At 38.0% G+C, this 13,081-nt stretch overlaps 1 protein-coding gene and 1 long non-coding RNA gene across 3 annotated transcripts in view; one reads left to right on the plus strand and one right to left on the minus strand.

The window, feature by feature from the left end:
* The window catches only part of LOC143655841 (uncharacterized), a 97,367-nt gene that overhangs the window by 60,619 nt on the left and 23,667 nt on the right, over positions 1-13,081 (plus strand). The gene's annotated exons all lie outside the window — the stretch shown is intronic.
* LOC143656486 (olfactory receptor 11H6-like) lies at positions 1,264-4,225 on the minus strand. The gene is made up of 2 exons (XM_077128594.1): positions 3,303-4,225; positions 1,264-1,378 (listed from the first exon to the last, which is right to left on the minus strand). The coding sequence occupies exons 1-2, from the start codon at positions 4,223-4,225 to the stop codon at positions 1,264-1,266; spliced, it is 1,038 nt and encodes a 345-aa protein (XP_076984709.1).

The raw sequence follows: 13,081 nt of genomic DNA on the forward strand, positions 1-13,081 counted from the left end.
GTCTTCTTCATGTCCTCCCTCAATTTATTGATTTGGTTTTTGAAGAGTTTTTCCATTTCTGTTCGTATATTCAGCATTAGTTGTCTCAGCTCCTGTATCTCATTTGAACTATTGGTTTGTTCCTTTGACTGGGCCATATCTTCAATTTTCCGAGCGTCATCCATTATTTTCTGCTGGTGTCTGGGCATTTGATAGATTTCCCTGGGTGTGGGACCCAGCTGGTTGAAAGCTTTTTCTGTGAAATCTCTGGGCTCTGTTTTTCTTTTCCTGCCCAGTAGGTGGCGCTCGTGGCGCTCGTCTGTCTGCACGGCAGTCGGCCCGGGAAACCGCGCGTGGAGGCGGGGGTCGCTGGCCGCTGCGGCTTGGGAGAGTGCCGGTCCTAATTGCCCAGCTGGCCCGAAACGCCAAGTGTGACGGGAGGGCCCCGCTATCCAACGTTCCCAGTCAGACCGGGGAGCCACGTGCGTGGAGGGGACCCCAGTCGCCAGCTGCCCCGGCCGGGAAAATGCGCGCCCCTCGGGTATCTCACCGCAGCAGATTCTCCCTGCCCGTTCAGCTGTTCCAGAATGGGGTACGCTGTCTTTTTGGTCTCTGTTGTGACTCCGGGAGCTGTTTCGTATTGTTTCTGTTTCTTTAGTTGCTTTTCTGGAGGAGGAACTAAGACCCGCGCGTCTTACTAAGCCGCCATCTTCTCCGGAAGTCTCTCTTTATTGTATTACTCATATGCCCATGCACTGGATAAAGGAAGTGTCAGTCACAAGGTTTTCATAATCACGGGGTCACACAATAAATCTATATTGTTATACAACCATCATCAAAATCCAGTCTATCAGATTACAGTTCAACAGTTTCAGGTATTTCCTTTTAGCAGTTCTCCTTTTTTTTTTGTATTCTATATTGCAGGGGTCACATTTCATTCATTTTCCACGTGAGTATCCCATTATTGCAGCACCATTTGTTGAATTTTTCTTTTCCAGGCTGGGGTGGGGGGTTGGGAAGTGCATGCACCTGGAATTGAACCTAGGTCTCCCGCATAGCAGGAGAAAATTTTACCACTGAACTACCATTGCAACTCCACTTCTAGCAATTCCAATACACTAGAAACTAAAAAGGAAAATATGTATGATGCATAAGAATAACCTCCAGAGTGACCACTTGACTTTATTTGAAATACCCAAGCCACTGAAACTTTGTTTCATTTCTTTTCCCCCTTTTGGTCAAGAAGGCATTCTCAATCTCACGATGCCATGTTCAGGCTCATCCCTAGGAGTCATTTCCCACACTGCTGGTCAGATTTACACCCCTGGAAGTTATGTCCCACATAGTGGGGAGGTTAGTGAGTTTATTTGCAGAGTTAGCTGAGAGAGAGAGGCCATATCTGAGAAACAAAAGAGGTTCTTTGAGGCTAATTCTTAGGCATAAGTAGGCTTAGCTTCTCCTTTGTAGAAATAAATTTCATAAAGGCAGGCCCAAGTTCAAAGGCTTGACTTAATAAATTGGCTTATTGAAGCATTTAATGCTTGTGAGAATATCAGAATTCCCCAGGTGGGGAAGTTTAATAGTTCCCCATTTTTCATCAGACCCTCAACAGGCCTTTGTAAATACATTTTTCTTTATTGTCCCAAATACTCTGGGATTTTTCAGGGTATTATATTAACCTATACAAAATAAGATCTCCTTGCCCGTTCTAGGTTTCAGGTAACTATGTTCTTTTAACAAACTGACCACACAATTTAAATTAGACATTGTGCTACAGATAATACACATTTTGTTCCAAATCAGCATCTCTTCCTTTGGTTTCACATAGAAATTGACATTTTAAACTATAGTCAATATCATCCATTATCTTTTATTCCAATTTACCTTAGTCCTAACTTAGTCTTTTTCGTTCATACCTCTAATTGAAGTCTGATCTCTTTTTCAGCTTCTTTAACAGTTGCAGTATGGAGTAATGCTGACTTTCAAAGCTGCAGAATTTTAACTCTTGAGCCTCAGGTGTCACCCTGATAACCAAAGTTCCAGGGAACTACTGGGTTATATACAGAGAGCTCACCATCTGTGAATTTAGAAATAACCATTAAAACTCTGTGATTAATGTAATGCTTTGACAGCAATTTAGGAACCTGTATAACAGGCTTTCACCCGATACCTATGCTCTTGAATTCAATCTCAGCGCTAACATTTTCAGCACTTTTCATCTATCACTGTGCATAGGTTGGATGAAATTCTAACTTGCTTATCTTTTATTCCTGTATTATCATTTTTTCAGGCATTTGTTAAATTATTTAATTGATATTTCTTGAGTGAAGCAGAATAAGGACAACTACAGCTTTTTCCATAACTCATAGAAATCCTGCTTCTTAATCCCAGAAAATATTCTCAACCCTGGTTTTTTATGAAAGAAAATTCCATTGCTGTTGTCCCTCACATTGTGGAGCAAGTGACTTCTGGGAGGTTAATTAAAATTTGTAAATTGCATTTTGTACTTATTTCTTTTCATTAGGCTTTGGGTATTTATGTTTGGAAAAAAGCAGTCACAGAATAAAATAAAGTCCATAGTTTAAACAACTATGTTAGTTAAAATGTTTTATTAAGAAATTTTGAGTGTTTATGGAAGTAGTTGAGTAAGTCACACAATGCTAATGCTAAACCCAATATTGAAGTATACAATACCCTGGTTTTCACCAAAGCATGCAAAGTCCTGAGTAATGCTGGTTCTTTATATTTAGCTTTGTCTTAACTATATTCTAGGTAACTAAGTCACTTTAAATTACTAATCCTTATCTTGTGATTTTTCTGAAAAATCACTTCCTATGCAGTTTAGTTAGTTAGATTCTTGTTCCTTGGAGATCCTTAAAGATGACTGTTTTTCTATGGAGCTGGCAGGATGAGAACAGTCTGACAAGGTGAAACTCAAACATGAGTCTTCTTTTTTAGTCAATATTTCTTTCTGTCTTTTAGTGTTAATCACTAAAAACATCTATGATTTCTATTATAGGGGTATGTAAAGCAGATTTCTACTGTCTTTTTTTTCAGGAAATGAATTATATAGAGAAGGACTGATTTATCTTAAGAAACATGCCACTTTTTGTTATAATTTTAACATAAATCTATTTCACATGCTGACATGTTATTAAATAAGACTAAAGCACCTTGTGTGAGTGATGTTTAGGATGATCATGGGTACTTCTATAATAATAATGTCCTAATAATAGTAATCACACATATCTTATTAGTGGTTACACCTAAGAGATAGAGTTTTGTGTTCATTTATGTTTTTGTGAGTGGCTTGTTCAGTCATGAAGATTTTCCTTAAAGCAGCTTTCATCTCCTTATTCCTAAGGCTATAAATTAGAGGATTACAGAGTGGTGTTACCACAGAATAAAACAAGGTCACAAATTTTTGTATTTTTGCTGGATGTCCTGAACCAGGGCTAACATACATCACTGTAAGAGGGGCAAAAAACAGGACCACAACAGTCAGATGAGAAGCACAAGTGGAGAATGCTTTGCGTTTGCTTGCAGCTGAGGACATCTGTAGCACAGTCAGAATCACCAGAGCGTAGGAGCAAAGGATAAAGAGAAAAGTGCCAATCATGAAGATAACATTGAAAGTAGAGTAAATAAACTGTGTTGTGGTATCTACAGAACAGGACAGCATCATCAAAGGTACAGGATCACATATGAAATGATTGATGATGTTTGGGCCACAATAAGGCAACTGTGAAATGAGAGCAACTGGGGTTATGTAGAGAATGAACCCACCTGACCAAGCGAAGATGACGAGACCAGTGTATAGCTCTTTAGTCATGATACGTGGATAATGCAGGGGACGGCAGATGGCCAGGCACCTATCAAAGGCCATGATGCAAAGGTAGAGGGCTTCATCACACCCAAAAGAGAAGAAGAAATAAAACTGTGTGAAACAACCCACAAAGGAGATGGACTTGCTTGTGGAGAGGAAGTTGGCCAACATGTTAGGGACGGTCGTGGAGACATAACACATTTCCAAGAAAGAGAAATTCCCCAGGAGGATGTACATGGGGGTGTGAAGGCGCCGATCCCACTGCACAGCACAGGCTATGGCTGTGTTTCCCATCAGAGTCAGAGTGTAGGTTACTGAGAAGAGTCCGAAGAAGAAGTGCTGCATTTCTGGGCTTGAGGGAAAGCCCAGGAGGATAAAGTGGCTAACAGAGTTGGTAGTTTCTCTCCTGGATGCATTCATTTGTCTGGAAATAATGGAGATGACACCAATTATTGAAGTTTCGTGGAGAATGATAATTTTTCCTGGAAATACCAAATTTCTTTACCATTTTTTGAGAAAGTAGTAAACCATGAGTTTTCTGCTAAAATAACATAGTAAATTTCAGAACTTGTTCTTGAACAGGATTGTTTCATTTTAATAGGATGCACATAAAGAATAAAAGAAAACTCATGATTTTGGGCAAACATTAAATAGGCTTATGCTGCTGGATAACACATAAGGTATTCAAATTTTGACATAACAATGTCTATTTGTGTATATCTTCATCTGGTTACCATATAGGGTATTTTATGTGCAATTCAGTGTACATGAAAGTTATTTCTAAAGAATTCTGAAAAGTCCAATTTATTCTGATTAGTTATAGTGGTAAAAATACAAGAAGTGCAAGTCACATTAAGCATTTCTCTTTGGGGGACAGAGCACAGACAGTATCCTCTTTGTTCCCATGGTGTTAAAAAGTGATGATTAAAAGGGACTTTCTGGTTCCAGGATATATGTTTTTTAAAAGACTTTCCGTAATACATGTTGTTAAATTGAAAATGCTTCCTCTCTATCAATCCAGCTGGATTCAGCTCCATCACTTGGTTAAACTTTTTGATTCACTTCTATATGAACATGTGAACAAGAGCAACTGACCTTAGGAAGAGTCACTGTTTAAGGGACTGGATTGTTGAAGGTGGCTAGGCTTGGCCAATTTTGCTGCAAAAAAATTTATAGAGAAAAGTTTTTATTCATGTGTAAGTTTCTGTACTGTTTTCCCTTAGCGTTTTCTATGCTTGGTATTTTTTCTCTCTTTTACACTTGTGGGAAGCACCTTAAAAATACCCATCCTAGGCATTTTCTATGGGAACAATCTTGAAACAATGAATATCCTGCTATATACTCACTCCTCGAACCTCCTCCTTATTTTTTATTGTTGAATCATATTAAATTTTATGCATCTCATCTTTTAAAACTCAATCCTTGCCCACCACATTTGGCCCCTAAAATGGAAAGACTGATATTTTCTCATTCTCATTGCTACGGGGCTATGCAGAATGTGTCTGTCATGTCTGCTTGCAACTTGTCATTTCAGTTTATTTACTGCCCATATCAATCACATCATAGATGCTGGCACTGGATGATCAGAACCATCCCTTCTCAGATTATTGGAGGTTTTTGTTTGTTGGTTTTTGTTCTGTTGGATAAAGATTCTACCTTATCTTCTTTGATTGTGTAGAACAATTCACAAAATGCTTACTTAGGATTTTTGTTGTGGAAAATCCTATGAAGTTTTTCAACTGAAGTTGTGTTGTCTGGTCTGGACACAGGAAGCTATGATGGTAGCGAAACTTGTCATTCCCAAACAATTCTAGAAAAGCAGACGAAATGTCTTCAGGTTGAGAATAATCAGATTGCACTTAGTAGAGATACTTAGTACAAAATATAGTCATAAGTGAAAATAGGAAGAACAATAATATTAATAGTAATATAAGATGTAATTGATATTAATGTTTCAAATCTAACCATACCTGTGGGATGTTCAGAAATTACTCTGCTGAATGTTTTTTTGAAAAAATATTTACTCATTTGCACAGGTCTTAGTGGTTATATAACTTTTTTGTATTTGCTTGGCAGATTTTTAAAATTCATTTTACTTTTGTCCTCTACACTCTGACCTGTCCTAGTTCCTCACGTCCTGTTCTCAGCTATCACACTTTGTTATCTTCCCAGACACTGAGACCCTAATCATGGTATATCAAATCAATATCAGTGCCACATTGTCTGGGTCTCTTGTTAAAGTATTTATAGGAGATACTAACTGTATAATGCCACTGTTCATAGATGATCCTATAAGGACAATAAATAAAAAGCACACACATTATGTATGGTTTTGTTATTGAAAGAAGAGTTATTTTACATCAGACCAAAGCATAGTAAACTAGTGAAACTGAGAGTAAGATGTAAGAGGAGATAAGATACAGCAGATTAGGAGGTTTGCCATGTTTTCTCTATAGAAGCAAAAAAACCATAGCATTTATAATAATTCCACCAGAAATTTATCAGTTACATATTTCACATGAAATGTTCAGAGTTTTTGTAAACATTATTCAATAATATTTAAAAATTACCAGGAAACTAGATGAAAATATTTTCTAAGACATGGGGATATACAGAGAGTTTATTTTCAAGGTTCTCCACCTGCATTTTATTCTAATCAAATATTTACATTGTTTAGAGCAAGAGAAAACACTTGCCAATAAATCCCTTTATGCAGACATTCTGGCACTTGTTGCAATATGATATCCAGTTTTAACTCATTCCTTAGATAAGTGCTGAAAAGAATGGTCAGGAAGGGGAAATATCCTACCACCCCACAGGGTGAGAAGCATGTGCAGGACTTCTGAATTTGTTGGGCAAATTTATATCCTGCCACGAGTTGCAAAGAGTGAATCTTAAATGATATTTTCTCTCCAGCTTCAAAACTCATATTTATAGTCAAGATGAAAACTCCAATGAAAGTATTGTATATAGTTCTTTGCATCATGGCCTTTAGAGGTTTGGGACTCTCTCCCCTGATAGTTTAAAAAAGTATTTGTTCAACGGATAAGATACTTTTTGAATTTTAGTTATTTACATCGAAATTTCAAACCTTGCCCATTCTCTGAGGAGAAGCACACTTGGGGAACTGGATTTTTACTTTCTCTTGTGCTTCTAGTAAGCTGGCATTGCCAAACATTTCTGGGGACTAATTAATTAGTAATGGAACTTGTCCTTATTTTACAATAGGAAGATCTTCTGTTAGATTATCTGTTTCATTTTTAAATTAATATACTTTGTCCACAAATATTAATTCTCAGTTTTGTGATTTAAAGACATGTGAGTTGCCCTTTTTTTTGAATGCCACTCAAAAAATGATTTAAATGCTACAGTGATGTAGGGTTATTCAACCATTTATTGAGTACTTAACAGATTCTGGGATAAAGTAGTAAACAAAACAAAAATATTCCTACTGAAATAAACTTAATTTATTTGGTGGAGCAATAGAAAGTTAAAAAAAAAACAAATAAAAAACATAATTTGTTTCTTCATTTGAGAAAAATAAACCATGGGAATGGAATGGGGCATTTAGGTTTAGTGCAAGCCTTGTAATTTTAAATATGGTTTTAAGGAAAGGCTAAAAGAGATGTGAACATTTAGGTGAAGACTTGAAAAAGTGAAGGAACAAACTACGAGTGTACTGAGGGAGTGTTATTTCAGGCAGAATAGCGAATGCTAGGAACCAGAGTATGCTTGATGTGTTGGGCGAAGAGTGAGCAGGCTTGTGTGCTGGAACCGGGTAAACTGGGGTGATGGACACGGTTCTATTATCTCCCAGTCCTATTATCTCCATTTCTTCTTTGCATGGTTTGGAACTTCATTGTAGTTTAATTCAAATTTTGGATTTTGGAAGTTTTCCAGATTTCAATCTTAATTGGTTCTCCCGTGTAATCTCTTAGAATTTAGTCAGCATCTGCACAAAGCATTCTCCAAAATAGTTTTGAATTTTCTGATTATAGTCATATATACTCTCTGCAAGGTTAATTCTATGTTATATTTTGAATCTCAGATAAATTCAATGATGTACTATAATGTTCTGTTTAAGTGCTTTATTATTAAATTCCTAAGACATATAAAAATGCCCTGTTTCTACTGATGGGAGGTGTCATAGTGGAAAGCAAGACAATGACTCCTCTCAAGGACATTTTTCATGACTCTGTATTAGACAGTACTGCATTTTGTCCTTTTATCGTGGATGCCTATTTACTGCTTGTGATACAATAAATTTTAATGAACAAATGCATTGTAGTTCACTTTTCTGGTGTCTTTCCTTTTGTTACATAATGTTGGTCCCAAAACTCTCTTAAAAATCTCCTGCATATTAGTCTTTATTTTAAATTCTGCTTCTTGGGGAAACTAACTCAAGTCATTGGTCTTTGAAAGCTAATGTGGGAGACTTTGGAGTTGGCTGCAGGAAGAACCTGGCCTTAGCCTAAATGTGCAGTGGATCCTGAAAGAACTGTAGCTAGTGTCTCTTAGCTGGTTGGTTTTCTCACAGCAGGTAAGGAAGAGTTTGAATGTCACACCTCCATGATTGCCATAGTTGTCACTTTCTTTTTTCTTTTGCAGTTTGGACCAGTTCTTCAGTCATTTTTTTACTTCCCTGACTTTGACATTTGGAAAGATTACAGACCAGCTAATTTGTATGCTGTTCCTCAATTTGTGTTTCTTTGCTATATCTTAAGATTAGATTTAGGCCATGTATGTTTGACAGAAACAGTAGGATAGTGACATTGCCTCCTTCTATTTCATCCCATGAGGTGGCACATGATTAAATTCATTCCATTTCTGATAATGTTCACCTGATGACTTTATTAACATGATGCCTGCCAGACTATGCCACCATAAAATTAACCTTCTTTGTTTTCAGCAGATTGTGAGGGGATATTTAAAAATATATAATATCTTGTTCCTCATTAACAGTTCATTCACTTACATCCATATGGACTCACAGCTCCCTATTTTCTTGACTACTATAAATCTGTTGCCTTCACTAAGTCGATGCTGAAATTGATCCTGATTTGCCTGGTAAGAATCCATTCACCATTGCTTTTATGTATTTTTGATATGCCCCCATAAATCTTTAAGCACCTTTTTGCTTTTTGGTAGAAAAAATATGTTCTGGTTTATCTAGTACTTTCTGTACTCTAGCCCTCAAGTCAGCCATTTCCTTAAAGAGTTTTGCTTCCTTTTAATGGAGCATGGTAGGCGTGATCATTTCTATTGGGCTATCACTGCTTCTAGGATCTCATTGCTCATGGATATTTGGACATCACCATCCACTCCCAGAGACAGATTCATTTCTAAATTTTCCCTATATGTTGAGAGCCCTGAGTTCATGCTGATACATTCTACTCTCTTCCAACACAACTGGGTTCATTACAGTTTTAAACCTTTATGTATTTGCTACTCTCTTTTCTGACAGTGAGAAACCAGACTTCCATTGTCCTTGCATCATTTACTCATTAGATAAATCCCCCTGTTTGGAAGCAGCCTCAATTTTTGTCATCATTTCTTCCCTGTACAGACAGACCCCTCATCCTGCTTGGGCACCCATATCAGACTGCTCTCATACCTGGACAATCCTCTAGCCTTTATCAGTCTCTAAAATTCCATGCCCATTTGCCCCTCTCCTCTGCCTCTCTCATCACATCTGAGCTCTGATTTTCCCCTCTAGGTTATCACAAGTTGATTTTCCACCAAAAGACACCCACCTTTTTCTTACATACCTGATGACTTTATTGCTGAATTATTAGAAAGTGAAGGAAAGAAGATAAAAAAGAAAGTAGAAGAGAAAAAAATCTACCTCTTTTTGAACAGGAGTTTGTATTGCACTTATCCTGTGAAGTTACTGCATCCAAGAATCTTATTCACCACTTTAAATGACAAAATTCTGGTTTAATAACTGATGACATAATGACATAAGCTTTTGCAAAGAAGTTGAATATATTTCCCATAAAAGAAAAATGTAATTAGTCATGGTCTGTGGGTAGACAGTGCTAAATGTTTCCAAAGATCATCCAAAGTACATGCTTTTTGTAATGTGACTTTGCCATTTTCTCATCAAGTTGTGGGATCTACTTCTCCTCTGCTTTAATATGGGTTTTTTCTGACCCTTACTGACCAATAGTATGTGATGGAAGTGATGTTGAGTAACTTCTGTGGTTGGCCATAATTTATCTAGGTCTTTCTCCATTGCCTTTTGGGTCATGTGGAGTAGTACACATTGCTCCAGTTGAGAGTATCAACTGAGTGTCAGACTAGCTGCTAGTACCAACTCACAGCCATTTAACTGAAATTTCTTGGCTTTTTCAGGTTCAGTCAAGCCTCCAGATGACTCTCTTGGCTTCCCTTGGCTCTCTGCAGGTTTTGATTTGCATAACATCTCCTGGTGATGTCTGTTGGGCTCCAAGCATATCCAAACATTGGGGTCTCTTTGTTCTCCAAATGTTGTCATCTGTGTCAGCTCTGTTCTGTAGTTTCTGCTCTCTCTAAAATGTTTCCTCTTTTAAAGGACTCCAGTAAACTAAGCAAGATGACCTGGAATGGGCAGAGTCACATCTCCATTTAATCAAAGATTCACACCCACAACTGGTCTTGTCACATATCCATGGAGATAATTTAAAGTTTCCAATCTGCACTACTGAATCAGATTAAAATAAGCAGTTGCCCCACAAGATTGAATGGCTTTTCTGGGGGGCACATAATACTTTTGAACTGGCACACAAGATTATCATGAGTTAACATTAATTACAATAAACAAAATTTACTTTCACAAACATTTTATGACTTTCCATATCTATTCATGGCTGTGGTGAGCAATGATTACATACAAATTTCACTTTCTCAAACCTTCTACAACTTTCTATATCCATTAAGGCTTGTAGTCAGCAAAGACTACAATGAAAGTCACTTTCTCAAACCCATTAAACCGAATTGATTTATGGCTTGTAGTCAGCAATGAGTCTAAACAAAATTTATTGAAACTTTCTACAACTCTCTATATTTATTCAGGGCTTGTGGTTGGTAATGGCTACAAAGAAAATTTACTTTTATACTAGGAATTGCTAGTTTACAAAATTGTGTCACAAGACTATGCTCAGAGACATTTGGAGGTTAATAAGGCCTTCAGTCAAGGCATTCCAAAAGGTATGAGAACTATTTAAAATCTTTTGGGGGTAACCTTAAAAATGCTGAGAAGGAATTCTGTTGTTAGGTGCATGGCATTTAAAAGCAAATGATAGTTATGGTGAGGAAGGATACAAAGATGCATCCTTAAGATTTCAGACTGAGAACCAGGAGGCACATTCTGACATTAGATTAAGCAAGGTGTAGGGATGAGGTACAACGGTGTGGATAGCAATTATGAAATTGACAGTCTTAGTTCTTGTATTATTCAGTAGGTACCATTGGTTTTATTCCCAGGGAGGATGGGAGAGTTACAAAGTTATTGGTGCAGGATTAGGAGTTGGTTTTAAGGAATTTCTAAATAATTGTAGGGCGCACTTCCACCACTTCCTGCTTAAGAGGATATTTCTTTAGATGGGAAAGGGCACTCCAGATATGACCTGGATGCAGATGGGGGCTATTAACGGGGATTGTCCTGGGATGCTTTTATCTCATATGGATGGGTTTATTGTGCTAAGGATCTCCTTTGGGATGCTAAGAAGCCTTGACCCAATAGGCATCTTGGGGCAAACAAGGGTGGTAAACATTAGCCAAGTCTACTAGTTTCAAAGTGAATCCCAGGGAGTGAAGAAGATCCCTCTCTAGAATGGTGGGTAGAGCATTCAAGGACAGTAAGGTACTCATGGGTCACTAGAATGTCTCTAAGCTTACAAAATAGAGGGTTAGTTAAGTTCCTTGTTGGCTTTATCATCAACTCCCATAAGTAAGTAATTCTGAGTGGAGGTAGGTCCAGAAGTGGCAGTTCAGGATAGAGTAAGTGACTGTATCAATAGGAAATCAATAACATTACTTACCACATTGAGTTTCACCTGAGACTCTAGTTTGAAGATCAGATGTGAAGTCAGCCGAGCCATATGCAGCCCCAGGCACCCTCAGTCTTCTTCACTTGGTATAAGTAGGACTTGAGGTCCTGCCCTGTCCCCTCCCACCACTTCAGTAGTCAGTACAGTCCTTGGCCCAGTGCCCATATTGACGACATCTGGAGCAAGGCCTCAGTGGGTCCTGAGATCGAGGATCGTCTTGAAGTTTCTGGCACTCTCTCTGTCAATGACCCTCTGACCTACAGTTGAAGCAAGGCCCTTGAGGCTTGGGGACATTTTTCAGCTAACCTCAAGGGGACAAATCATGTTTAACTGTGACTATAATAAACTAAGCCTATTTTTTGTTCTTCTGCTTCCTCTCCTTGTCCTCTCCTCCTCCTACTCTTTCTCCTAATTGTTAGACAGAAAAGGCATTTTCCAACAGGTCCTTAATGGAAGTTTGTAGCCCCATGAAGAGCTATTGCAACCTTTTTTGAATATTAGGGGCAGAATGGTTGACGAAATGGGTGCCTAGCAAAATGTGGCTTTCCTAGGAACCGGGCTTACATTAGTATACTTCTTTAGGACCTTAGAACAAGACTTGGTTTTCCTCTTTCTCCTATGATTTCCCTCAGCCTATTATAATTAAATAACTTGGTGGTACATTTTCTCCTGCTTTTTAGGAAACAATTCTTAAAAATGGGGACCATCCAGAAGGTCTTCTTTATTGGAAATTGAGACATTAGCATGTCACAACCATCAAATCCTTCTCTGACCCTTGTCTTGATAAAGCATCATAAACATCTGGGCTTAGGGAATCTTTGGCAACTTCCCCTGTCTTTCCAGAACAAGTCTAACTATAGGACAGCATTGTAATTGAACATCTAACTGGAGGGCTATACTTTCTCTTTTTCCAGGGTATTTTGAGTGTTGGCTTTTCCCATTTTCTCTGGAAAAGGAACAGAGGAGCCTTACTAGTGCTAGTGTGTCTGCTTGCACATCAGAACTGGGCTTTTCCCTCACCACTAGCCTAATGTCTTGGGAACACATGAAGCAAAGTTGCTTGGTATATCTGGGATACCTATCTTGAGAGGTGCCTTGATCTACTTCTGGAAGGGTATCCTGGCTCTTGCCCAGAAACATTCTAGGACAACATTCTTTTTTTTTTTTTTTTTTTTCATATTTCAGGTGCAGCTTCATTCAGTGTTCCAACCTAGTTACATTACACTTAGGTATTATTGTGCTGTCC

Source organism: Tamandua tetradactyla, chromosome 14 (assembly GCF_023851605.1).
Source record: "Tamandua tetradactyla isolate mTamTet1 chromosome 14, mTamTet1.pri, whole genome shotgun sequence".
In the NCBI taxonomy this organism is placed as follows: Eukaryota; Metazoa; Chordata; class Mammalia; order Pilosa; family Myrmecophagidae; genus Tamandua; species Tamandua tetradactyla.